The sequence below is a fragment of the Vulpes vulpes genome, chromosome 5, assembly GCF_048418805.1.
Source record: "Vulpes vulpes isolate BD-2025 chromosome 5, VulVul3, whole genome shotgun sequence".
NCBI classification, from domain to species: domain Eukaryota; kingdom Metazoa; phylum Chordata; class Mammalia; order Carnivora; family Canidae; genus Vulpes; species Vulpes vulpes.
The window spans coordinates 65,859,681-65,887,312 of NC_132784.1; the positions used below are offsets into that span (position 1 = coordinate 65,859,681).

At 48.9% G+C, this 27,632-nt stretch overlaps 1 protein-coding gene across 5 annotated transcripts in view; it reads right to left on the reverse strand.

Annotated features, from left to right (window-relative positions):
- SPTBN2 (spectrin beta, non-erythrocytic 2) overlaps positions 1-16,148 on the reverse strand; it is a 39,180-nt gene extending 23,032 nt beyond the window's left edge. The window contains exons 1-8 of one of the 5 annotated variants that reach the window (XM_026004333.2): positions 16,093-16,148; positions 15,444-15,855; positions 8,112-8,290; positions 3,526-3,677; positions 2,884-3,057; positions 2,014-2,105; positions 1,774-1,854; positions 1,334-1,449 (exon numbers count right to left, since the gene is read on the reverse strand). In XM_026004333.2, coding sequence (XP_025860118.2) covers positions 1,334-1,449; positions 1,774-1,854; positions 2,014-2,105; positions 2,884-3,057; positions 3,526-3,677; positions 8,112-8,268 — 772 coding nt within the window. In that variant the 5' untranslated portion in view covers positions 8,269-8,290; positions 15,444-15,855; positions 16,093-16,148. Of the gene's footprint in view, positions 1-1,333; positions 1,450-1,773; positions 1,855-2,013; positions 2,106-2,883; positions 3,058-3,525; positions 3,678-5,655; positions 6,280-8,111; positions 8,291-14,579; positions 14,707-14,776; positions 14,924-15,443; positions 16,040-16,092 lie in introns of those variants that run through there. The other 4 variants (XM_072758467.1, XM_072758466.1, XM_072758469.1 and 1 more) reach the window with 4 other exon arrangements.
- Between the last annotated feature and the right edge of the window lie 11,484 nt (positions 16,149-27,632).

A 27,632-nucleotide genomic window follows, 5' to 3' on the forward strand; every position in this document is an offset into this window, starting at 1 on the left:
GGCAGATTCCATCCTACCTACAGGGGAGACTATGGGACTGGAAGCCCTTGTGACCACTTCACAAAGCCCACAGGCAAGGAGGACCCATTGAAATCCCTTCATGAAGCTACAGGATACTTCACTTTACTTAAATGTTCTTCATCAGAGCTGTGCTTCTCAAATGCTTTCCCAGGAACCTATGTCTACCCTGCTTCCACCACTAGTTAACTAATATTTGTTACTCTGGACTGAGATGGTGCTACGGTAGGATGGAAAACAGATAACTGAGACCCAAGTCTGCCCAGTGAGCTTAGGAAGAAGCATTTCCCATGCGGAAGCCCCATGGCCCTTCTCCGCCTCCCTTTTGTGGTAGCTCCAAGTCTTGTCTGTCAGAGACGTGGCTAAGGACACAGGTCTGGAGTTTGGATTTCTGCTCCACCAGCTGTATGACCTTGGGACAGTCACTTAACCCCGTGATAGGTACCCATCTCCTCTTCCATAAACTGAAGACAACGATGGCACCGATTTCAAGGGGGTGTTGTGAGGATTCGGAGCATGTCGAGTGCAGCTCCAGGTACAAAATAAGAGCCCAGCGGCCACTGCCAGTCTTACCAGCATTAAGATCAGAACCCCAGAAGCCAGTCAGCAGGGCTCTGCTGACCATAAGGCCAGAGCTGGGTGAGAGCTCAGGATCATGCAGCTTATTTAGGACCCTAGAATTTTAGAATAAGAAGGGCTCTTAGAGGGATGCCTGGGTGGCTCAGCGGTTGAGCGTCTGCCTTTGGCCCAGAGCATGATCCTGGGGTCCTGGGATGGAGTCCCACATCGGGCTCCCTGTGAGGAGCCTGCTTCTCTCTCTGCCTGTGTCTCTGCCTTTCTCTCTGTGTCTCTCATGAATAAATAAATAAAATCTTTAAAAAAAAGGGGGGGGGCTCCTAGAGACCACATAGACCAATCTTCTCATTTTAGAGATAAGGAAAATGAGCCACAGAGAGGCTAAGTAACTGGGTTTAAGTCAGAGAGCTGCTCCATGATGGGGCTGGCATAGAACCACATTTCAGGGCTCTCTCTGCCACAGGGCTGCCCCCTTCCTAATTTTTTTGGGGACCGATATAATTTTTGTACCATAAAATTCACCCTGTAAAGCATACTATTCATCAGTTTTAAGTATATTAACAAGGCTGTATAGCACTTATCATGATCTATTCCAGAACATTGTCATCAGCCCCAAAGGAAACCCCCTACCCATTAGCAGTCCAGTCACCTCTCCGCCCTCCACCCTCAGCCCCTGGCACCTACTCATCTCCCTTCTGTCTCTATCCCACAGCAGCTTCTTTACATCACTTTGCCCCACCTTCAGGATCCAGCAGCTTCGTGAGCCCCAGCTCCTTCTCAGCCAGATTGAAAGCATTTTGCAGATTGTAGTGTGCGTTGCACTTCTTCAGCGACTCAAAATCCAGCAGATCTGGCCTGTACAGAGGGAATATAGAAAGTATCAACAGCACATAAGCTCCTAAAGAAGAAAAGTAAAGTCACCCCTGTGTTTATCCCTGTCACCAGCTCCATTTTGTCTAGAACCAGGCAATCCAAACCCACACCCACTGCTCCCCAACCCTCTGGCTCCCATCACTGTCCTTTATGTAGCGTGGTGCCCCCACATCCCAACTCTTGTCTGGATGTTCACTCCTCATAACTGCTGTGTAGTCCATCTCATGGCTCGTCTATGCATCTATGCACCCCTAGGCCATGAACCCATCCAGCAGGAGCTCAGGCAGGCTCGCTAACCCAGCTCACCGGTGCTTATGCACAATGGCATTAAAGGCCAGCCCATCTCTCCAGCTGGTGGTGAAGTTGTGCACGTTGACATTGGGATACCTATAAATAGAGACCAGGAAAAATAGTGAGTAGGGCCCAGCCCTGGTCTGCGACTCAAGGATGGATCCCCAGCTGGTGCTTCTGGGAGACCATCCCTCCTTTACCGCACAGCTTTGGTGCCTCCAACCCTCCAAGGCCACGGTCCCTGGGCAGCCTCACCCTGCGGTCTTCATCTGGCACCACAGCAGTAGGGCATCCTTGGCTGACTTCTTCTCCTTGTTGTCTTCTGTTTCCACACTGATGTCTTGGATCTAAGAAGGAAAGATGGAAGGTCCTCACTCGCTAAACAGGGGCTTCTGGAGTTACTGAACATACTCAGCAGTACACAGCAGGAACTTTAGGTTCCTGTAATAGGGGTGCAGGGGTGCAGGGTCTGGAATAGTGACCACAAAACATCAGTTCAAAAGGATTTGAGGCAGCAGAATGGGTCAGAAGTCAGAAGAGTGGAAGTGTCTCAAAGCAAAGGATGATGGATGGCTCCTTGGAGTGGGGAACTGTGTGGAGGGGTGAGTGCTTCCTGAGAGCTGGGTTTCAAAGGGGGCGCTGATGGAGCTCTCTCAGGGCTGGGAGGAGCAGAAGAGGTTACACCCAGGGAGTCAGGGGACAACTGGAATGTGATGGTATCAGGACGTTGGGTTGCCTATGCTCAGAGCGTAAGAAGCAGTAGGGGGACTGTTTTAGGGAGGCAAGCAGAGTTTGAGGCAGAGGAGTGGAGCAATGAGCAGGCGGTGAAGGTCCAATGTGTAATATCTCCAGTCCCCTGTGGACCAACATGCGGCCCTACTACATGTGGCCAGGTAACAGACCAGGCCACAGGGAACCTGCCACAGAAGTGTGACAATACCCACACTGATCTCTATCCCATTTAAGGAGGAGGGTCCCCTGATCTGGTGCCTGGATATCACAGCAACCACAAACTGCTATACCATGTATAGCATGTTTTTATCGATCATGACGTGTACAGCACTGAGGCATGAAGCACTTGCACTGAGGTGTGAAGCACACTCTGCATGGCGCTGTGCCAGGTACCTGGAATCGAAGGATGATGGTCCAGACCAGCCCAAGGGTCAGACGGTGGTTTCCGTCCACGATGTCATGGGAGCCCATATTTTCCAAGTGTACTTTCTGCTCCTTCAGGAACTGCAGAGCCTTGTCCACATTCTCCAGGCAGTGGATCCGCATGCGGCCTTTTGTGGGCTTTGGCTGTTGAGGGATAGGAGACATGACAACATGGGGCCCTGTGGGCCCCCTCCTCCTTCCCTCTCAGCCTTCCCAGGGCCCTGCTTTGCACACCTTCCCCATCTCCTCCACCCCCATCCCCACCTGCAGGAGCACAGAAGCAGCCCTCAAGGCTGGGCCAAAGTTCACACAGCCAAAGCTGAGGTTCCAGAGGTGGCTTGGGCAGATTAAGATTCCCAAGGGAATTAATTGCACCCTGAGTGGGTGGGAAAGGAAATGTTTTGAATGGGGCCACTGTTTCTGTCTCCGTGAAGCAATGCTCCTATTTAATCCACGCAGCAAAACCTCTCAGAATGAAACCATCCTCTGACTAGAGGGCAGCCAACTACTTTCCGCTCTGTGCTGTCACTCTTCTCTCTGAGGGCGCCTCCCAGCTTGTCCCCTCAACCACTGTTTCTCGGGCTCCCTCCTCCCTCTGTGACCACAGCTCACCAGTGTCTCTCCCGAGAGCACCTCAAGGAGCCTCAGGAGGTTACGTCCATCCCGGAGGTCGCTGTACAGGTCTCCCACCCGGCATGTCACCCGGGCCAGGTGCGAGTTCACCCACTTGGTGAAGGTTTTCTTCTGCACGGCTTCCCGCTCATCTGTGGCGGCAACATGGGGTCATTTCTGTCCTTCAAGTACAGTTCACCTGCTTCTAAACACCAGTGGATGGGGTTGGGGGCCTGGGGGAGATGCTGAAGACCCCAGAAGTGAGGTCCGGGAAGGAGGATTGGAAGGAAGATGCCTGAGATGAAAATCTCTAACTTAAAAAGCAGGGAATAAAGAAATTGGAATGAGCTCATAAGGGTAAAAATATAAATGAGCAAATGGGCTTCGAGAAGAAAGGATGAGAGAAGTTAGAAGCAGTGAGACATGAGGGGAAGGCTTGGGATTTGGGATCGGGGATGCTCTGTAACAGTGGAGGAACACTGTTACTTAACCAGAGCCTCATGTTTTCATCTATAAACCAGGCATACTACTTGACTTTCTACTTCAACGCGTGACTGTGTTGATTAAACAAGACTATGTACGTAAGATGCCTGGCACACATGATGAGTTACTCCTTGATGAGTTACAGTTATCCAGGCATGATCTAACCTGAAGGAAAGACCCAGAGCTGCTCAGGAGCAGCAGGAGGTGTGGCTGTTCTCTTCGCTGTTGGACAGGGCGTGGACTTAAATTACACCAGCAGCTCTTCCAAGTGGTCATTAGAAGGACACGACATTATAGAGGCTCTAAGCCTCCTTGAGTCAGCTTGCTCTCCTGGGATAATTTAAAGGAAAGATGGGCTCCTCTATTTGTGGGGTGGGTTCATTCAATTGGCTGCAATGGGATTCAGTCCTAGGACATCAACATTCCAATGCTAAGAAGGAAAAGAATCTTGAAAGTTGGGAATAGGGAAATCACTGAGCCTAAGAAACACAGTGGGGAGTAAAACAGGCAGAGTTAGGCACAGATCTCAAGGACAGGGAGAAATGGCTTGCTGCCCGGTCTGGTCCGTTGCATAGGAGAAGCTGCTGATGAGTGCATGCTTTTTAGGTTCCACAGAAAAATTAAGATTTTAGACATTATAAATGACAAAGTGAGGGAAGAGGCTCAGGCCATCAGAAGCTGCTCTGGCCACTCGAATTTCTGTTTTCCCCAGAGAAGCCTAGTGTGATGCCCAAACCCAAGTGGCTGGAGTCTGAAGAGTCACTTTTGTTTCCCTTCTGGGCAACAGCATCTCAGAAATCAAAAAGACTCGTCCCTGAATTTCACATTCCTATGCACCTCACCCATTAAACATAATGACACACCCACGTCTACTCCTGTCTCTCTTACCTCCAACCCCTGAACCTGAGCGAACCTTGGGGTCCTGACAACTGCACTGGCAGGGCCCTGCTCTGTGGGCTTCCCTCCTTTCAGGGTCTATGTGCCCTGCCTGAGCTGGGGATTGCCCAGATCATCCTCCATCACTGGATCGTGAAGACTGCCCTGATGCCAGGGGCACAGGGGTGAGGCCATTTTGGCCCACAGGTAGAATAAGAGGAAGATGTAGAATCAGTGGCAGCTAGGAGGAAACTGGGCAAAGCCAAGGACCAGAGATAAAGCATAGCTTTACAGGGTGTCCACAACATCCACAGGCGCCTCCCTCCAAAAGAAACCCCACAGTGGGTCCCAGGAATACACTGAAATATTGGTGCCAGGATGAACATACACCTGCTCTGCACCTGAACCTGTCTGCACCAACTCTCTCTGACACAGTCCCTGGTTTCTACACACACACACTGCTCCTTCCACACCTTTAGACACCTACTCAGAAACCCAGGGCAACAGGGACAAGCCCTGGGTTGCTTGGCTTAACAGCTGTCCCAGCAGGCGCTTCATCTCCAAATCCTCCGCGGTGACAGCCTCCCCGTGCGCTGACCTGGGCGCTGCCACCACGCTCACTGTCCCTGCTTCCAGGGGGCCCGAGCCTTTCCCCACTCTGTCAGCACCCATGAGGCATTTTCTGGCCTCTGGTAATTAATTATTCCCCTTGCACACTGTCTCCCAACACTCCGCGGGGGCTCCCCCGTCCGGCCCCGGATGGCCGCTCACCTTGAAGCTGCTTGAAGCGGCCTTCCAGCACGCTGGCGTACTGAGCGGGGTTGATGAAGGCGGCCGGCGACGGCAGGAGGCCCCCCGGGCTCTGAGCCCCTTCCACCGCCTCATAGTAAAAGTCGCCCGCCCCATTGAGGCCGGGCCCGTGCGCCCGGCTCACCCCGTTACCATTCATGCCGCCCGCTGCCTCTCACGCGGCCGGGGGCCCGGCGTCCATGCCCTGCCCGTGTCGGGGGCCACGGGTCCGCTCCCCCTCCCGGAGCCCCGGGGTCCCGAGCGTGTGGGCTGCCGCCGGGGGGTCGGCTCCAAGGCGGGGAACGGGTCGCGGAGCCGGGGGAACCGCGTGCCGGCCGGCCGAGCGCCCGAGCTCCGGGGCCAGTCGGCAGAGCACACCTGGCTGCGGCGAGAGGAGGCGGAGGCGGCTCCCGACAAACAGGTCGGACGGAGTCGGGAAGGGGGGAGGGGGCGGGGGCGGGGGCGGGGCCGGCGGCGGCGGCGGGCCGGGCCCTGCGGAGCGAGCGCCGAACTGCCCGCGCCCTGCAGACCCGCCCCTCCGGCCCCCGAAGCTGCCCCGCGCGGGCCCCGACGCAAACGCCCGCTTCCCGAAGGCTTGCAGGTGTGACAAGGATGGCCCATCTTGGGGTGACGCTGGGAGGTCCACCTTCGGGACGTGAGCTTTGTTCCCCAGCTCGGAGAGCAGAGAAAAGAGAAATCCTTGAGGCAAAACCAGCTCAGAAGGTGCCGGCCACCATACCAGGCGGTTGCTTAAATACTCTTTTATCTGTGAAATAGGTGATCGAATCTTCCCTACTTGTTTGTCAGCACTTGCAGTTCCGGCCTCTTTCCTGCCACTTGGTTCACCGAGCCCTCCTCAGACAGGCCATTCCTGGCCCCCAGTACAACCCACTGCTGGGACATCTGCCACATTCTCTTCCAACCCCTCTCTGGGCTTCAGCTCATGTCCCTTATGGCCTACTCCTGCCTCTCTCCTGTCTTCATTCAGTATTTATTTGGCATCTACTGGTGCAAGGCGTAGTGCTAAGTTAAGTCCGTACAGAGAAGCCTCTTCCGGAGAGCCAGTTTGCTGGTGGAGAAATGACAGCTCAAGGTGGCATGTGTCATGTGTGCACAGACATGGTGACAGTCCTGGGTATCATGTGGCATGTGCACACAGACAACATGACAGTTCTAGGGTCAACATGCATCCCAAACCAGGCTATCAGGGAAACGTTTCCTCAGAGAGGTGACATTGTCCACAACCCACTCTTCTGTCTTCTCTCATCTATAGAAACACTGATATGATTGTTTCACAATCCAGCCTAAAGACTCAATCGGAAGGGCAGAGAGGTCCTGGAGAAAATACATGACAAGGGGTTCCCACAGCTAAGGCCACCACACAAGGGTCCTCAGATGCTGGGCTGCCTGAGAGGAATTACCTGGAGAGCTTTTTAAAAATCCTGATGTCTGGACCATAGGTCCAAAGATCCTAATTCAATGTGTCTAGGAGTCTGTATTTGGAAGTCTGTATTTGTAAAAATGTCCCTGGGTGATCCTGTAAAGACTGCTGCCTGGTTTGGGAACCACCCCCTCAGTGTCTCCCTACTTCTAGAAGGCCACCCACTCATTCCGGGGGCACTGCTTCCAATGGGGAGGAGCAGTTGTGGTCTCTCCCACTCACTGGGCTGGGGGGACAGCAGGTCGGTGGAAGAGACAAGGGTGGGACACGGAGGAGGGAAGCCAGACGGGGCGGGTGGCCTTAGGGTGTGTGGGTGATTCAGCCCCACGCCAGCCGCTGGTGGTGTCAGGTGGCAGCTGTACTCTTGTTGCCATGACAACTCCTCCCCAGAACGCAGGGAGGCCCGTCAGACGGGTTTGTTTGTGCTCAGAAAAGCTGAGGGAAGAGCCCAGGCCTGAGGGTAGGGCAGGGGCCGAGGTGGGTTGAGAGCAAACTCGGGAGAATGGGCGGCTGCAGAAACCAGCAGCGGGTGGAGGGAACTCGCTTCAGGGAACAGGTACATTTAATAAAGGGAGGAACAGGCAGCAGGTGGAAGGAACAGGTGGGGAGGGAGCGGGGAGGATAATGGGCAGGGAGGGAGAACAGGTGTGAGAGGTGACAGAGAAAACCAAGGAAGACCCAACAAGGGGATGAAAGGTAAGGGAGGGGTGGGTGGAGATGGCAGGGACTAAGTATGAAAGAGTCAAGGACCATGACTCAGGACATAGAAGAGCAGAGCTGAGCCCTCTGCTCGGGGGAAGGGAAGCTGGGGAACATTCTGGATTGTATGAACTTTATTCTTGGCACTGGAATTGGGGACCAGGAGCTTGCGGGGGTAACGTGGGTCAGCTGGCAGCTTAGAGAGAAAGTTGGTCTTCCCACAAAGTTGGAGGACCCTCCCTGACAAGCTTATCTTCCCAGACTCCAAGCATGTCCTCTGGCCCTCCCCGGACCTCACCTGCCAGGGCCTTAATTCGAGACCTCTCAAAGAGGCGGGCTGAGCTGCTGTCATTGTCCCAGTCCGAGTCAGGCAGGTCCCAGCGGTTGTTGATGTCGCTGTACTGGCCCTGGATCTCCAAGCTGTCGAAGTCTGTGGGTGACAGGGTGCTGCTCATGGTGGCAGGTGGCCTCCTGCTCCTGCAAGGGGGAACATGGCTGGTGAGGGGCATCTCAGGACCACTGAGTCCACTACTCACTGTGTCCTTCTCTCCTCTTGCCCTAGATCTGCTTCGCTCTCCTGAGGGCCAAAGGCTGAGACTGGTTCATCAATGGAGATCAGCCTTAGTGGGAGAAGGGAAGCCATGGTGGGGAAGTAGAGGGACAGGACACCAAGAGATAAATGTGGAGTGAGACAGAAAGGCAGGAGTGCCTCAAAGTGCTGTGGCAGAGAGGAAGAGCTGCAGAGACGGACAGTGAGCAAAGCTGGGAGCTAAAAGTGTTAACGATGGCCAACAAATGGCATGGCTCAGGACAGCAGTGCACAAGCCAGGGTAACACACAAGCAGATGTGGGACCCCATGAGCAATAAATGAGTATAAACTTTGATTTCGTGGTTCCACAAACTGTTCGGAGCTCCCACGCCACACGAGACAATTTCCTATCCCCAGGAGGTGATTTGAGATGAAAAGACCCTAATCCTGCTCTCGAGCTAAGATGCATTTATAATACACCAGGAAGCTTGTGATGCACTTAGGTAAGTATAGACAAAGTGCCCAGGAATTGAGAGGAGGACACAGTATGGTTCTCCCTCCTTTGCTTCCTTTTGTTTCTCACAGGGAATAAGGGAATACCTAATAGGTGCTAGATAAATGTCAGCTATGAGGGGGAACCCTGGGTGGCTCAGCGGTTTGGCGCCTGCCTGGGTGTGATCCTGGAGACCCAGGATTGAGTCCCGCATTGGGCTCCCGGCATGGAGCCTGCTTCTCCCTCTGCCTGTGTCTCTGCCTCTCTCTGTCTATGTCTATCATAAATGAATAAATAAATAAATCTTTAAAAAAATGTCAGCTATGATATGTGTCCCTACTATGTACATGCATCGCCTAAGGGGGCAATCACACCCCCAAAGGGGCAAGGGTTCACTGACCAGGAAACTGCACCTCTTAAGTCATGGTTCAAGGTCACGCAGCTGGAAGGGGCAGAGTTGAATTTTAAAGAGAGGTTCTTTCTGACTTTGGGGAACAAGCTCTTAATCATAACATTTACATGTGCCTCAAATCTCCTGGAGCCCTTCAGAGCTCCCTGGGACAGATCAGCATCCATGGCTCCTTTCTAGGGCCCAGGCTACTGAAATTAGGACCACACATGCTTGCCAGCACTACTCATGACTCTACATTATGCAAACTTTGTCCTTCTCAAAACTAACAAATGAATTTTAGATTAGCTGCTAGGGATTTTTAAAAACCCTCTACTGTCCACAGTTCTCATGTAATTCACCATTCAGCAGCCATTCAAGGGAATGGAGGGGGCCCAGTCTGTAACTTTATTAGAATCTCAATTCTAATTTTCTAATTTTCCTAGCACCTCTAATTTCTAATTTTCCTAGCACCTCTCAAACACAAAGACATTTTAGTCGTTGTGTAGACATAGCTACTTCCTAGGGTGGAGGCTATCATCTTGGCAGTCTCTGGCTCTGGAAGGATGGACAGGAGAACCTCGTGTGTAGTTTGGGAAAAAAGGAAGGGATGGGTGGTGAGTTGTGGGAGGGTAGGAAGGTGTGTTCCCTGGCACACAAAAGCAGAGCTTGGCTTCTGTCATTAGCTGGTTCCATGAAGCTGAACCTGACCCTGACCCCCAGGAAGCCAGGATTGTCCGCCCCTCCCCTTTCTTTCAAAGAGAAAGCAGGCACAAGTTTCCCTGGGAGTAGCATTAATGAGGGGTGAGGGAACTAAGGTCTAAGGTTCCTAAATTGGGCTTTGCATTCCCTGTAATAGGAAAAAGAGCTTAATTTCCACTAGCCTGGGACACGTTTCTCATTTTAAAATCCATCATTTCTTTTAATCCCCAACAGATTCTTTGAATTTACTCTGTAAATATTTATATAAAAATAAATTCTAGGGCAGAATTCAGTCACCCTGAGCAGAGTGCTGTGGGCAAGGTGTGACCTGAACTAGAGTCATCTAATATAGGCAGGCACTGAACAGGGAAGCAGCCCAAGCCCCAGGACCTGTACTAATTCCATTTCTCTCAGCCCTTCAGGTCCAGGCTTCCTCACCAGTAGCCAGCTCACACTTCGCTCTGGGATTGACATTTCCAGTACTTTCTCTCTACATAGACCTCCCTGCAGAAACACCTACTTATAATGCCCTCCAGCCTTCTGTTTCCATGACCCTTTTGCCTTTTATTAGGAGTCACAGACCTACTAAATCCTGCCCCCAAGACTATGGCCAATAAGCTGTTAAAATATAACTGATTTGGGGGTGTTTGTGTGGCTCAGTCAAGAGTCACAGAGCATGTGGCTCTTGATCTTGAGGTCATGAGTTCAAGCACCATGTTGGGCATAGAGGTTTCTTTATAAATACAATTGAATAATAATAATAACTGATTGATTTTGGATTCCTTTGGGTGGGCCTGCACTTTCCAGTTCTCTACAGGCCCCGCCATTCCCTTTCCTTTCCCTCCTAGCCATGTCACATATTTTTCTTACTTCCCTGGGCTCTGAAAGCCTCTGAGGTTTTCATTTTTTTTTTAAGATTTTTTAAATTTATTATTTATTCAGAGAGAGAGAGAGAGAGAGAGAGAGAGAGAGAGAGGCAGAGACACAGGCAGAGGGAGAAGCAAGCTCCATGCCGGGAGCCCGATGCAGGACTAGATCCCGGGACTCCAGGATTGAGCCCCGGGCCAAAGGCAGGCGCCAAACCGGGGAGCCACCCAGGGATCCCCACTCTGAGGTTTTCAAATCCTGCTTGCCTGACCCCGTCTCCAAACCACTGTGTCTCCCTGGGGCCCCATCAACTGCACAAAACCTAAATACATCTTAATCTGGCTTCCTTTTGGTGATCCAACCTGGTCCTCCTCTATGGGGACCCAGGCATGGAATCTAGACCTCCCAGTGAGGTCTGGCTGTTAGATCCTCTCCATAATTTTGAGGAGAAGGTATGGAGTAGGAATCTCCCCTCCTCCCAAATAGAAATTCAGCTACTTAAATGCTCCTTTGGCTAAACTGAGTTTTGACACATGTGCTTTGTGTCCTGAATTTCCAGGGATGCTGTCATACAGGTAAGGAACCAGGGTGGCACGGTGTCCTTAGGTCATGGATCTCTCTATAGGACCACATGTTGGGACTCCAAGGAGTTTGTTTCCATGGACTTGCATGTGAATGATGCTCTCTGGTGTTGTTTAGTGTGGTGGTTCTGCGGGGCTCTGAATTTTGGTTTTCACATATCTGGGCTCTGCAGTCCTTTTGGGTGATACTCTGTGTTCTCTATTCTCTGCTGCTATCTCTAGATTCCTATAGTTTTCTATGGAGTTTCTTTACATAGATCCTGCTCTATGTCATTCCTTACCTATGATCTGGGTCTCCAGATCATATTTCTTTAGCGTGCCTGTCCACCAGCCTCATGACCCCCTGTCTCTCTGTACGCTGGAGAATCCTCAACCTTATTCTTCCCCATGGATTCCCAACTCTGGCAATAGGATGGCACAGCAGCTAATCCAGATTACAGTTTCACCAGCACCTTATTCTTAGCCACTGACCTCAAGGCCAGGCCCAAGTAGCTTACATTGTTTGTTCATGCTAGAATAAAGCCAACTCCCACCAGCTGCAAGCTTGGGGTCCTGCTAGATTCTCCACCTAAAGTGCTGCTGGATACAGACTCTGCTCAGCCACGTGAGGATCCTCAAGAGCAGCTGTCCCACTTCCCGTTTCCTCCCGTTTTAGCTGGCATGTAAGGCTAGAAATCCTATCCTGGGCTAGAGCCTGTCTTTTACCCTAATTCCTCCTCTGGCCACATCCCTCTCCTGATTAATTCTTTACCTAGCTCCAAGAGTGTTGACAGTTCCCTCGTCTGCGCTCCCACAGCACTTGGAGAGCAGCTAGTATTTGCCCCCATCACATTGTATTACGCTTAGTTGTTTATGTGTCTCTCTGCTTGCTCCACTTTTAACCCATTGAGGACAAGGGCCGTGTCCTACTCATGTTTGTCTTTTCCAAGCCCAGTACAATAGGTATTCAGTAAAGAAAGAATGAATGACTCAACCATAATTCTTTTTTTCTTGCTTCTTCTTCTTCTTCTTCTTCTTCTTCTTCTTCTTCTTCTTCTTCTTCTTCTTCTTCTTCTTCTTCTTTTGGCCAGCAAATTGATTCTTAGAGCCGGAGAAGAACTCAAGGAAAGAATAAAATGGGATTGGAGAATACCCTCTGCTGGAAGACTCTCTGGGTTAAACCCTCAATTCAGGATCCAGGATTCTCAAACTTGCATGAATTACAATTACCTGGAGAGCTATTAAAATACAGACCACTGGGCCCTGCCCCCCCCCCCCCCCAGGGTTTCTGATTCAGCAGATCTGGGGTGGGGCTCATAAATTTGCATTTCTTTTTTTTTTTAATTTTTTTAAATTTTTTTATTATTTATGATAGTCACAGAGAGAGAGAGAGAGAGAGAGAGAGAGAGAGAGAGAGAGGCAGAGACATAGGCAGAGGGAGAGGGAGAAGCAGGCTCCATGCACCGGGAGCCCGACGTGGGATTCGATCCTGGGTCTCCAGGATCGCGCCCTGGGCCAAAGGCAGGCGCTAAACCACTAGCGCCACCCAGGGATCCCAAATTTGCATTTCTAACTAGTTCCCAGAGGATATTAAAGTAGTGTTTTGGGGATGACACTTTGAGGGCACAGTTGTCCAAAGATGAGGAGGAGTAGAGTTGGTTAGAGGAGCAATGAGGATTGAAGAGACACAAAGTTTCAGGGGTGAGTGTGACTGGAGGTTAGCTTCTGGGGGGGGGGTTTCAGGCTCTATCCAATGCTAAGCTCAAATATAGCTTCTCTGAGAGACCCCAAGACCCACGAAGAGCCAGAAGCCTCAGGCAATGAGAGAGGAAATGAAGATGGAGTGTACTCTAGATCTAATGAGACAAATAGAGCTGCTGGTCCGACAGGCAAATCACAGATGTGCGGAAGAAGGAAAGGAGGATGGCGGAGACGCTATGGGGAGGCGGGGGGGGGGGGGGGGGGGGCAGAATTGAACAAATGACAGCAGGATGAATAACAGATGAGAAGAAATGGGGACCTTGGCCAAATAAAAATCTTTTTTGATTCAAAGTATGAGTGATTGGCAGAGACGTAAAAGGAAAAAGAGATCACAAACTCAGGGCAACTAGGAGGGCATAAGAAAGATGCACCCAGGGCAATCAGAGACCCCTGTGGAGAAACAAAACCCTAACCCATATTCCTCAAGGCTGAATTCCTGGTGAAACGCAGCGACTCTCCTCCAGCGAACTTAAAGACTAGGCTGAAGAGTGGCACTGAATTTTTGTTTGATCTTCTTTGCAATCCTCCACTCAGGGCAGAATTATTCGGACTAATTTTCACTCCCTTGCTGTGCCTCTCCCCCAAGCCTGTAATGGCCGGGTTACATCAGTTTTTGCAAGGGACAAATCCAAGATCCATATTAACTTTTTCCTCTTCGGAATTGGCCAAGAGATTGTCCAGCACCCGAAGCCAAGCCCCATACTTGGAACTCAACGCTGGCCCTTTCCACCTTCAAGGAAAACTGGTTTGTGGATACCCTGCCCATACCTGCCTGAACCGACCGGCTCTCCAGCACTAGAACTGTGGCTGCTCGAGGGCGAAACAACCCACGGAGACCAAATGCAGCAGGTTCGGAAAGGGACAAGCCCGCAGCGCGGCCGAGCATGCGACGCCATGGGCCGATGGGGGCAAGTCGTTCGGCGCCAGAGTGGACAGTAAATGCCCCACCCCACGGTGGAACACCCCAGCGGGGAGGCCTTGCCCACTAGTTCTGTGCGGGGCCGACTCTAAGCCAGCCGTCCAGGTGTCCCGGCCACAGAAACACCTTACACCGCTCCTTCCCCACCCCCTTCGCCCTCAGCTCGTGTTCTGGTCACCACCGCCAGCCGTGTCCCCTGTCACACACGCACTGTGAGGAAGCATAAAGGAGAGCACGGAGCAGCTACCGAAGCGGCGAGGAGGAGCCCCGTCGGCTCCGGAGGGAAGCCCCCAGCAAGCCCCCGAGAGGCAGCGGGGCGCTCGCACGCGCGGGGCACACACCGCGGAGCGTGTCCGCAGCACCTGGACCAGCGCCGGCCGCTCGGCGGAGGAGCGTCGGCCACCGGAACAGCGGCGCTGTCAGACACGCTCGGAGCACCGCCGGCCCGATGCCTCGCCGCGTCCGTCAACCTCAACTCCTGCAAGACTCTTCTCTCCAATCCGGAAAGGCCCGCGTTCCCCACGCCTCGACCCTCACCCCCGGTACCTGGGTGGCTGGCACATGACTCTCCATCCTGTCCCCGGGAGCTGGCGGAAGCGCGGGCCCGGCGCCGCATCCTCCCTCCCGGGCTCTCCCGGCGGGCCCGACCTCGACCCCTGCCCCAACCCCGCCGCCCGCACGCGGCCGCACAAAGCGCGCCGCCCCGCCGCCGGGACAAAGCGGGCCCGGGCGCCGGCACCTACCTTGGTGCGGAGCGCCGGCCGGGCGGGCGGGAGTGCGGCGGGCGGGGGCGCACCGGTGGTCGCGGCGCCCGCAGCCTGGCCGCGAGGGGCGGTTGCGGGCGGCGGCGGGTGGCCGGGCGGCGGCGGGGCGCTCGGCTAGCGGCTGCGGGCGCTGTCACGGGGCGCGAGCGGCGCGGGGGGCGCGCGGGGCCGGCGGCGGCGGGGCGCGTGGCGGCGCGCGGGCGCGAGCGGCGGGACTGCGGCGCGCGGAAGGAGGACAATAGCCTCCCCCTGCCGCAGGCCGCCGGCTCCCGCGGGAGGCCCGAGACCATCTGGAGCCGGCGGCCCCGCGGGGCTCTGGGCGGGGCCCGAATCACCCCCTCCCCGCCCGGCGCCATGGCAACCGCGGCCCCTCTCGGTTCTCCGCGCTGCTCCCCGGCCCGGGGTCGCTGACCTTCCCCCGGGCGAACTCGGTGGCGGTTCTGCTGCCGGCTCCCGACCCCCGCCACCTTCCGCGTGGGTGCCCCCGATAATGCCGCCTTCCGGTCACCCCGGGCCACCGGGTACCCCCCACACAGCTTGCGGGGCTCGGGCTCCGCAGATTGAGCACCCCCACCTTTGTCCCCACTCCTCCTTTCCTCCCAAATCTATCCCTGAGACACACAATCCTTCCTTCAACGGCACTCACCGCCCGGAGGGTTTCCCCAAATTCAGCCTCTGTTTCCTTTTCAAATTTTCATCTGTGGGCACCTCCAGTTCATCTCCCTTTAAGCAATGCTTTCATCCATCCCTTCTCTCGAGCATCCTTCTTCAGGCAGGTAGGCCAGCTCTCTTTCCCAAAGCGTCTCCATGGTCTACGTGGTGGAGATTCGCCTGCTCGCAGATCAGATTCTCAGAATAGTCATCACTGCAGCTTCTCTCTGCTCCTTCTCAGCTCCTCTCATTTATCAACCAGGAGAATTCCGTCCTACTCACTGTCTTAAAAGGGAGTGGGGGTGGGGATGGACAGTTCTAGGCCTGGCACAGCTGGGTTTCTCCTTGGTTTAGTAGCATCTGAGTGGTTGCAAGGTCTTAGGTCATTAAGCAAGGTGAACTGCTATCTGCTTGAGAGAAAAGAATTATGCTCTAATAATAATAAAGTTATAAAGTGCCAGCTGCACTTTAAAAATGCATTATCCAAAAAAAAAAAAAAAGCATAATCCCATGTGACACCCCCCACCCCCCCACCCCACACTCCAGCTCTGAGAGGTAGGTTCTGTTCTTCCAGACTAAGAGGCTAGGCTTGGAGATGCACAGCAAAAACAGATTGGGCTTTGTACAGAGCAATCAGAATTTACCCATTAGATTGTGCTGTCTCTGATGATGCAGGCGTGTTTCCACCTGGGAAATGCCTGAAATGGCCAACTAAGGGCAATGTGAAGGATAGGGTTTGCGTGAATTACTGGGTTTAAGGTTTTATTTATTTATGGGTAATGGAATTGTAGGATTTTGCTCCTTTCTGAAAAGGTACACCTACTGAAACCAATTTGTAAGTGATTGAAGTACTTTTCAGTTAGGATTTTGGCGAGGTGAAATCATTTGTTTTAAACTTATTTGAAAACATTTCCAAGGGAGAAAAAAAAAAAAAAGATCTGCTACCAGTCCTGTCTGGTTGTATCATCTCACCTATCTGGCCTTGGTTTTCCTAGTTTATAAAATGGGTTGGAAGGGATATCAGGGAGTTGCACTAAAAGGTGACCTTGAACTTCTCTTCTAGGTCTGATAGTCTGATTTCACCACCGGACTGGAAATTGATCTTCTGAGGTGTACCTCACTAGTAGCTACAGTTCAGGGTTATTTATTACTTATTTTTTAACAGTCGCTCTTCAGGCAATGGAGTCAGAGAAGGGAGAGTATAAACTACGACTGTTCCCAAGGGTAAGAGTGAGTGTGTTCAGGGGGAAGGGAGCAATGAGGTATGTTTTTGGTCATCAAGGAGCCTTGGCCAGGGATGTTAAAGCTGATGGGATGAGAATCAGCTCATCTGCCAAGGAGCCAGAACACCCAACCGACTACTGCTCTACTGCTATGGGAACCAAGGGTCTCAACAACAGCTATTGGATTGTGACCCAATTAGGAGACAAGAATATTAAGTCTATGGTCAGCATACTAATAAGATCTTTTATATAGTATTTCCTATTTTTAGCATTTCATAATCCTTTAAAAAGCCTTGTAGGGTAATGGGTAGCCTGGGTGGCTCAGTGGTTTAGTACCACCTTTGGCCCAGGGTGTGATCCTGGAGACCTGGGATGGAGTCCCACGTCGGGCTCCCTGCATGGAGCCTGCTTCTCCCTCTGCCTCTCTCTCTCTGTGTCTCTCATGAATAAATAAATAAAATCTTTTTTAAAAAGCCTTGTAGGATAAACATTATCATTCTCATTTTCTTGATGAGCACACTGCTCTTCAGACACCTAAGTGAATGCCCAAGTTCAGAGTTAGTTCATGGTGGGGACATCAGGTCTTCCAATTCCTAATATGTTCTTTCCCTTCTGCTAGAGAGAGTGTAGCAGAGTGGTTAAAAGCATCAGTTTTGGAATCAGACTCTTTGGCTTTAAAAGTAGTTTTGCTGCCTACTTGCTGTTGACCTGGGGCAAGTTGCTTAACCTCTCTGGGATTCAGGTTCCTTACCTACAGAATGATATCATAGGTGGGGATCAGATGTGTGATTGCAGGTGCCTGACACATAGAAAGCTCTCAACCAGTGTCAGCCATTATTATTTTAGGAGAGTATCATTTTACCATACTATTTCCCAATTTGGGGAGGAAGCATGCTCAATAAAGAGAACAGTGAGATGGCTGGTCTCAGTTGTTTTGGAAACTTATTATTTTCTCTGTAGTATGTCAGTATAGTCAATGATGGAGGGGAAAAATGTCTTCTTCCTTTTTACATGATTTGCAACAGTGAATGGAAGGAAATCCACAGAGTGTGCTGAGCTGCTCTGGAGAATCCAGATTTGCTACTCATGTTACCAAGATTAGTGGAAAGTCCTGCCCCCAAACCTCCAGACCTAGTCCAGGGTTCATCTTTCATCCTGTACCATGGAAGAGATGTCTCTCCTGTCTGAGACTGATTCTTCTGGCTCCTACATGAAGTGCCATCCCCTCCAGCAGTCTCATGACTCCCAGTCATTCTGGTGAGTTCCCTCTCTTCTGGGTCCTTCTCATCAGCATTTGAACATGCGCCAAGTATCTGCTAGCTTAAAAAACAAGTGAGAGACCCTGATCCTCCTCTGCTCATGATATTCTTGAGTGATTTGAATGCATTGGCTCTACTACCTTGCTTCTCCTTTAGCCAAACATTCATTTAAAAACTATCTGACTTAGGAGCTCGTAGGTGGCGCAGTCCGTTGAAGGTCCATCTCTTGGTTTCGGTTCAGGTCATGATCTCAGGGGTTGAGCCCTGTATCAGGCTCCACACTCCAGAGTCTGCTTGAGATTCTCTCTTTCCCTCTCCCTCTGTTCCTCCCTCACACACTCTCTCTCTCAAATAAATTAATCTTTTAAAAAAATTAAACGAAAACTATCTGGCTTATGTGTCAGGCACTGTGCTGGGATCTGGGGATCTAATGATGAGTAACATGGACAGTCTCTATTTTCTTGGAGCTTATATTCTGGTAGGGTTGACAGACATTAATAAAATAACCCCCTTAGATATATAATTACAAAGTATAACGAATGAAAAGTTCAGGATGCTAGGTAAGAATTTAACAGAGCGTCATAATCTAGTTGGGGGGGGGCCGTGTCAAAGGGGACCTCCCTCAGATCATTTGAGCTGTGATCTGAAACATGACAAGTGTTAACTAGCCTGAGAATAGAGGATAATAGTAGTGGTAACTAACACTAATTGGGGATTATGTTTCTAACACTTTATGCATATCATTTCATTTCATTCTTATGAAAACTCTGACAAGTGAGTATTAACTTTATTCCACAGAAGAGAAAAATGGAGGCATAGAGAGATGAAATGTCTTGCCCAGGGTCATTTAACCAGGCTGGGGTGGAGCTGGGATTTCTAGACCAGACGTCTGACACTTGAACCATGTTCGTAGCTACAGAGACACAAGAGCATGTGGATGACAGGCTTGAAGCAGCAGGGCACATGGTGTGTGTAAGAAATGGAGAGAAGGGTAATGGGAGGGAAAATAGAGGGCAAGAGGGAATATGTGCTGAATTCTGGCTGGGGAAAATAGGCAAGGGCTTGATCATGCAGGGGTTTCTAGGTCCTTTAAAGAATTTTGGTTTTCACCCTGGGAGCCCTGGGAAACTATCGAAGGATTTGAAGCCATGGAGTGAAGTGATCCACTGTGTATTTTTTTTTAAGATTTTATTTATTTATTTGAGAGAGGGAGCAAGAGCCCAAGCATGCAAAGCAGGGGGAGAAGCAGAGGCAGAAGGAGAAGTAGGGTCCCCACTAAACAGGGAGCCCTATGCGGGGCTCGATTCTAGGACTCTGAGATCCAGGAGTCTGGAATCATGACCTGAGCAGAGGACAAATAACCCTCTGAGCCACCCAGGCACCCCTCTACTGTGTATTTTTAAAAGATTACTCCAGCTGCTATGGGGGGGAATAGAGGAGTGTGCATGTTGATGTGAGAAACCAGTTGAGAAGACCGGATTTGGGTGAAGAGAGTGTAGGTCTCAGAACCTGCTGGGTTTGTGATACCTTTGGCCCAATCAAGTGGACATACTGAGGGGTCAAGTGCATCTGGGTGCACAGCTCAGAATGGAGACTTGGACTTCGATACACATCTGGAAAGCATCAGTGCAGAGCCAGATGGTGAGTGAAGGAGACGGATGGGCACTGATGCAATTGATTTAGTCCAATGCAATATAACTTCTATTTCTCTGTAGCTACTTTCAACAAGGTCCTCAGGAATCCTCTTGCTAAATCCAGTGTTAATTTACAATTGCCTCCTTACTATTCCTCTTGGCAGTGGTTGATTTTAATTATGCCTGCCTCTTGGGATTTTCTTCTTTTGGTTTATGGTTGCCACAGTCCTGGTTTTCCTTCAACCCCTGTGGTCCCTCCCTTATTTCTTTTGTGAGTTCCTTTCTGCTCATCACTTAATTGTGTTGTTGCCATTGGTAATAGTGTTTTGTTCTAGGCTCTTTCCTAATTCTATGCATTCTTCCTGGGCCTCTTTATCTACCGCTCTGCAGCCAGAGCATCTTTTTTTTTTTTTTTTTAATCATTTAAAGATTTTTATTTTTTATTTATTCATGAAAGACACAAAGAGAGAGGCAGCGATAGAGGCAGAGGGAGAAGCAGGCTCCCTTTCCAGGACCCTGGGATCACGACCTAAGCCAAAGGCAGATGCTCAACCACTGAGCCACCCAGGTGCCCAGAAAGCATCTTTCTAATACAACATTCTGACAAGTCTCTCCTCTGTGGAAACCCCTTCAGTGGCTCCCCAATGCCTTTGCGGGTAAAGCCCAGAGTTCTTACGGAGTTGACACACCCCATTTACCTCTCTACCCTCATTGCTCACCACTCCTCTTTTGACGCTCTATGTCCTGACATAAGGAATCTGTTGGAGCTTTCCCAATGTTTGTGGGATTTTGAACATCGTATTCTCTTTGTGGGAAATTCTTCCTTTTCCATTCACCTAGGATTGATTTACTGGTCTGTTGGGTCTAAATTTAGGTGTCACTTCCTCCAAAAAGCATTCTCTGGGCTCCAAGTCTGGGACAGGGGCCTTCTGACAGAACTCCATGTGACTGTTACTGCCCATTGGTTGTGTTCCTTCTTAGATTATGAACTCTGTGAGAAAAGGGAGCACATTCATTTCACAGTTGTGTTCCTAGTAGAGCAGACATGTAGATATCTGTGCAACATTTTAATGAATGACCGAAAGGACTTTGGGAGAGAAGGGGATTTCTTTTTGTAAAAGGATAAAACTAGATGTTTTCATATCAAACAATGTGTTTCTGTTTCTTTTACCCTGAATCTATCATTAAGTAGCAGCAAGTGCTTTCTAGATGCAGTATCCTCTGCATAGGGATGACACAGAAAGATCAGGGTCAAAGTCTTGGGCTTTTGAATTCTTAACCAGACCTTTTTTTTTTTTAAAAAAAAGATTTTATTTATTTATTCATGAGAGAGACAGAGAGAGAGAGAGAGAGAGAGAGGCAGAGACAGAAGCAGGCTCCATGCAGGGAGCTCGATGTGGGACTCGATCCCGGGACTCCAAGGTCACGTCCTGAGTAGAAGGCGGGCGCCAAACCACTGAGCCACCCAGGGATCCCCTTAACCAGACCTTTTAAAATCAAATACAGAGAAGATGTTCTTTTATTGTTCCTCCAAGTTTTTATTTAATTCCAGTTAGTTAACCTACAGTGTAATATTAGTTTCAGGTGTAAAATTTAGTGATTCAACACATACAACGCCCAGGGCTCATCATAACAAGTGCCCTCCTTAATACCCTTCACCCATCTAGCCCATCCCCTACCCACCTCCCCTCTAATAGCCATCAGTTTGTTCTCTATATAGTTAAGAGTCTGTTTCTTTGCCTGGGTGGCTCAGTGGTTGAGCATCTGCCTTCAGCTCAGAGCATGATCCCGGAGTCCAGGAATTGAGCCCCGCATCAGGCTCCCTGCAGGGAGCCTGCTTCTCTCCTTCTGCCTATGTCTCTGCCTCTCTGTGTGTCTCTCGTGAAAAAATAAATAAAATCTTTAAAAAAATGAACATGGGGGAAATAAAAGAGAGGCAAACCAAGAAACAGACTCTTTTTTTTTTTTTTAAGATTTTATTTATTCATTCACGAGAGACACACAGAGAAGCAGAGACATAGGCAGAAGGAGAGAAGCAGGCTCCCTGCAGGGAGCCTGATGACCAGGACTCTAGGATCATGCCCTGGGCTGAAGGCAGGTACTAAACCACTGAGCCACCCAGGGATCTCCTCCCCCATATTCATTTGTTTTGTTTCTTAAATTCCACAAATGAGTGAAATCATTTCCATAATTTGGCTATTATAGATAATGCTGCTATAAATATCAGAGTGCCTGTATCCCTTCGAATCAGTATTTTTGTATCCTTTGGATAAATACCTAGTAGTGCAATTGCTGGATTGAGAGTAGTTCTATTTTCAACTTTTTGAGGAACCTCCATACTGTTTTCCAGAGTGGCTGCACCAGTTTGCGTTCCCACCAACAACAGTGCACAAGGGTTCCTCTTTCTCCGCATCCTCGCTAACACCTATTGTTTCCTGTGTTGCAGAAATGTTCTTGAAAGCTCCAGTCTCTAAATTGTTCTTGAGAGGGATTTTTTTAAAGATTTCATTTATTTATTTGGGTGAGGGAGGGGCATGGAAATAGAGGGAAAGGGAGAGGACAAAGTAGGCTCCCTTTTGAGCAGGGAGCCCAATGCAGGACTCCATCCCAGGACCCTGAGATCATGACCTGAGCTGAAGGCAGATACTTGACCAACTGAGCCACCCAGGCACAATGAGAAGGATTTTTTTTCTTCAGAAGTTTCTCTTGAAATATCAAGAGGCAGAATCTGATAAACCTAAAGCTTAGAGTTTGTGCCATTAACAGGTGAAATGGGAAGGACATGTGAGTTTTTCCCCACACAGAAATATAATCCTTTCTGAGCCTGAAGCAGAATTGGGAAAAGACTGGAAAAAGAAGGGAAAAGAGTTTAGATGCATCTTTGGGCTCTGCCTTCTGTGCTCACCACAAACAACAGTAGACAAAAGAGGCTTATGTTCCATTCTGATCCTAGAACTCTGAGAAGACAAAGCATTTCAAAGTACCCTGTGCTAACAAGGGACAGCTACCACAGAGTAGAAGTGGCATTGTCACCTCTGGAGGCAAAGTAGGTCTTAGATAAATTGAATTTCTTCATTACCTACAGCCTTCTCACTCCTTAAACCTGAGTCTATTTGACTTGACATTTGGGGGAAATTTGAAAAGTTACTTGGTGCCCAGCTCCTGAGAGGAGTGTAACGATGAGCTGAGAGCCCAGTGACTGTGGGGATTGCTGTGGAGTGGCAGGTGAACCCCACAGTAGAGGCTGAGGGCTGCATGGCTCAAGCCAGGAGCCAGTTGGAGACTCAGGAGTACTAGGAAGAGCTGAGATAGGAGCCACTGAGCTCCTCATAAAGGAATCACTGTCTCTTTCTAATCTATACACCAGGGAACACTGTAGCAGGTACAGTGGCGATGGAGTCCAATGGCCAAGACCAAGTGAGGCAAAAGCAACAGAAGATGGCACTTGACCTTGGTACCCTTCCCTGATGTCAGAATGATATGTGAACCCCCAACTGGAACATTGTCAGGAGAAAGAAACAGTTGAAGTTTAAAACTTGGAAAGATTGAGTTGTCTGGAATTGGCAAAGTTATTTTTCTGCCATTAGTAGAAATGGGGGCTGTAGAGCTAGGTTAAGAAATAAGGAAAATTGCACATGTCCTCACCTGGGTCTGTGACTTGAGATTATAAACAAGCCTGGTGTACAAAGTCAAGGTCAGAAAGGTGGACTTGCAAGGAAAGTCCACCTTGTGCCTTACAAGGACTGACCTAATTTCCTGATGACTGTGGACCAGGAGGCTTGTATAACACCAGCTGGGGACAGGATTTGCAAAGAATGATCATGTATTTGAAAGCAAAAGTCTGCAGATGAACCAAGATAAAGTCTCAGGTCAAACAGGGTGTTCTGATGCTGGGGATGGTGGAGAAGGGGAACAGAGGACAGAAGAGTACTACCTGGAGCTCCCTTATATAGTGTAGAAAAGTCTGAGGTTCTAGGAGTCTTGAGGGGTGCATTCTGAGCTGAACAATGTTATGCGTGCATACTGTTGGTGACTAAACTGGAGAAACTGAAACTGATTTGAGGACATAGAAGTATTACATCCATTTATCTTTGTCCATTTTGGATTCAAAACAGCAGTTTATTTATGGACCATCCCTCCCCAACTATTTTTAACTTGCAAATCTAAGCACCATTAAAAATTGGACCTAAAAACACATTTGAATGATTTCAACCTGTCTAGGAGCAGACTGGTTGATGATGATTCCACCACTTTTGATTTCACCTGTCCGTAACGAACCACTTCCTTCTTCTAAGAAGCTGATACCACAAAGCCCTGAGAATACACAAATCCTTTGAAAAAGTGTCTGATCACACCCACCTGCCTGAAATAAATTTTGGCAGCATCTGCTTCATCCTAACAGCTGAAGGGAAGTCTTTGGAGTTCCTTGATCAAATTGCACTGAGAAATGTGAGTTGTGTGGGAAACCTACGAAGAGTAGATTTTTGGGTGCCAGAACCCAAAATGAGTAGACTTAGTGTACATCTTTGAAGCTGTAAACATTTTAGGTCAGTTTTCTGTATTGCAGCCTAATTCTCTGATGTGGAGATCCACAGCTACGTAGCCAGTCATTTCAATTATTATTGGCATCTGAAACTTCCTCATGGTTAAGACATAAGACTCTGGAGTCTTATGGCCTTGTTGGAATTCAGGCCCAACATTTTCTTTCTTTCTTTCTTTCTTTCTTTCTTTCTTTCTTTCTTTCTTTCTTTCTTTCTTTCTTTCTTTCTTTTGTTCTTCCTTTCTTTCTTTAAGATTTTATTTATTTATTTATTCATGAGAGACACACAGAGAGAGAGAGAGAGAGAGGGGCAGAGGAAGAAGCAGGCTCCATGCAGGGAGCCCGATGTGGGACTCAGTCGCGGAACTCCAGGATCATGCCCTGGGCCGAAGGCAGGCGCTAAACCGCTGAGCCACTCAGGGATCCCAACATTTTCTAATTGTGTGACCTTGTATCGGTTATTTAACTTCTCTAAACCTTGGTGTCCTCATCTGTAAATAGGGGATGAATTTATTTTTTAATTTAATTTTTAAAAAATATTTTATTTATTTATTTATGAGAGACACAGAGAGAGGGGTAGAAACATAGGCAGAGGGAGAAGCAGGCTCCCTGTGGGGAGCCTGATGTAGACTCCATCCCAGGTGGTGGTAGTGGGATGGCAGACGTTCAACCATGAGTCACCCAGACTTCCCAATAGGGGATAATTTTAAAGGAGTTATGGTAAGAAATTAACTAATGCATGACAAGCACAAATTAGTACTCAATAAATATTAGCTATTGCTATTATCATGATTTTACTTGTTTTGTATGCATACAGATCTTGCCTTAAGTAAAATATAACATATAAAAATCGAGATTTGCATAAAAGTTTAATGGGGGAGGTTCTTCACATCACAACAAAGTTCTTCAGTCTATGAAAGAACGGATAACAGGGTTTCTTTTAGACAGTCGGCTTCTCAGTGTGTCTAAAACAATTTGATTTACACACAGCTAGGTTTACACAATGAGTTTGGAACATAGCTAGTATACAAAGCCCAGGACATCTGTAAGACAATCATCCAGGCCAGGTCTGAAACACTGTGACAAGTTAACAATAACAATCCTGGGTATTCCTCTCTGTCCTTTATACAGGGATTAGATGACTTCTCTGTGGTTTCAAAGTGCAGAGGTGGGACCAATGGGTGGAAGATGCAGTGGGGGAGTTTTAGTTCAATATAATGAGAAACTCCTTACCAAACCACTGCTTGTCCAGAACTGGAATGGGTTGCTTCTGAGGTGGCAAATTTCTCAACATGAGGTATTCAAGTAAAAGCAAGATATCAACTTGTCAGGACTGTTGGAATGAGTATTACATGAAATGGGGAGGTGAATTAGGGCAGTGTTTCACAACCCTAAGTACATCAGATATATTGTGCAAACTAGATCAGTTCTCTACCTTGGATACCAGAAAGGGGTTGAGGAAGGAGGTACAAAGAGGCTGTTCAGGAGGAGGGTTGGGGATAAAGGAAATGAATTGGAAAAAAAATACTACTTCTCTGGTTGGGAAATACTAGATTAAATGACTTCTAAGATTTCCTCTAAAGATTCTAGGGGCATGTGGCTAGCTCAGTTGGTAGAGCATGCAACTCTTGATCTCTGGGTTGAAAGTTCAGAGCCCCAAGTTGGGTGGAGAGATTACTTAAAATACAAAAACAAATCTTAAAAAAAAGATTCTAAGACTCTCAAATTGTTTCACAGATTTTTTTTTAAAACTATATTCCTGGGATAATTTTCCCATTTTAGTTGAGGAAAACTGGAACATAACACCAAAAGTAAGTGATAAAACAGGAAAAGAATCCAGACATCCTCACCATTTTAGAATTTTGATTCCACAGCCTCTTTTCAGCTGGTGAGAAGGGAAGTTGAAGAAACAGAAGATAATAGAGGTAATGCTAGAATGGATGAAATCAAGTCAACCTCATTGATCAGTGGAAAACCAGCTCCACGAAGACTGCATATTACTAGCTTTAAAGACTCCATACACCAGCATGCCTGGCAGAGTCCTTAGAGTACTATAATCAGATGAAGACCGAACTAAGACTACATGTGGAGCCAGTGTCCTCTTTTTCCCAGAATCTTTTTCCCAGTTAGCCTATTTGTCTTTCAAATAAAGTTGATCATCTGGCCTTTGGATCAATAGGTTTCCTCAATCATACAGGACCAGATTACACTGCTTTTTCCATTACCAAAGCTTCTATGCCACAAAGAATGCCTCCTACACAGTGGACATCAGCTAAGACATCCAACCCTGCCTAGAGAGAAAGTTAAAAGCCAATCAGAGAGTAGAACAAGCTTTGTGATATAGATTTTATTGGTTATCAGGGAAGAGTAGGAATTACACATTAACAGAGATGGAATGAAATCTCCCCAGTTGGCCTAGGAACTTACTACTGATGGATGAGGAATCAGACTCTGTACGGGGGTGGGGTTAGGGGGTTGGGGGGAGGGATTGTCAGCTTGGAAAACCAGGAAGCTATCTAAGAAGTTGAGGAAGAAAACAGGGAAAAGTGGTGAAGAAAATAATACTCCATCTATACAAACTCTAGTATTGTCTTGGGGGAGAATCTTTCTTTTGCCCATAAGTCTTAGAATGAGGAAGGACAAATGCTGTAGTCCAAGAATTGGTACAAAAGTTGGCACCACTATGGCCTCTAGTGCTCCCGAAACCTAACATACCTCTGTGAGAACATCCCTGTCTGACCCCAGATAGGAAAGCAGAGAGGGAGGTGAGTAGCGAAGCTGCCCCAGATTCTGTGCTCCAGGTGGAGAAGGCCTCAAGAAGGTGAAGGGATGAGCTAATCTGAGCTTCCTGGCCCCATTTCCAAGGATGTGATTAGTGGAGAGGCACCTGGGACTTGCTCCATTTCAGGAAACCCGGTTATGGGAACTGGTGGGGGACAGACTTGGCTCAGGACCCGAGAGAAGCAGTTAACCCTTTCCTATTGCGTGTATGGGAAACAGCCTCTTTTAGTAGTTTCCCAGGGGGAAAGAAACTTCTCAAATGGATTTAGTTTTGCATCAGTCTGATAAAGGAGACCTCAGGAATATTTTCCATTTCAGTTCCTATGGTCTATCTTTTCAGGGCTTTTGAATGCTCTAAGGGAGCCTGAGCACAAGGTAGACCTAAGAGGTGTCTAGGAATGACATACACAGAGAGGGCACATTTAAAAGGGAAAGACAGCTCAGCAGTTCCTAAAATGTCAAATGTCACTGTTGACCTGGCAGCATTTCTTAGATTTCTGGTTCCACTTTAACCCTTGGGTTTGGGTCAGAACCAACCTGGGGCTCTTTAGACAGGGTCTCTTCTATCCAGAGGATTTCTTCTCAGAATATGCAGGATATTCAAAGCAGACATGCAACACTATTCTAAATACTGAGGTGGGTGCATAAATGTCTGCATATTAAGGAGAATTAATATGCCACTAAGTCCAAGGACTGGGGATAACTGGCCCCCTGAAGACACTAATAATAAGACCCTGAACACCAGGG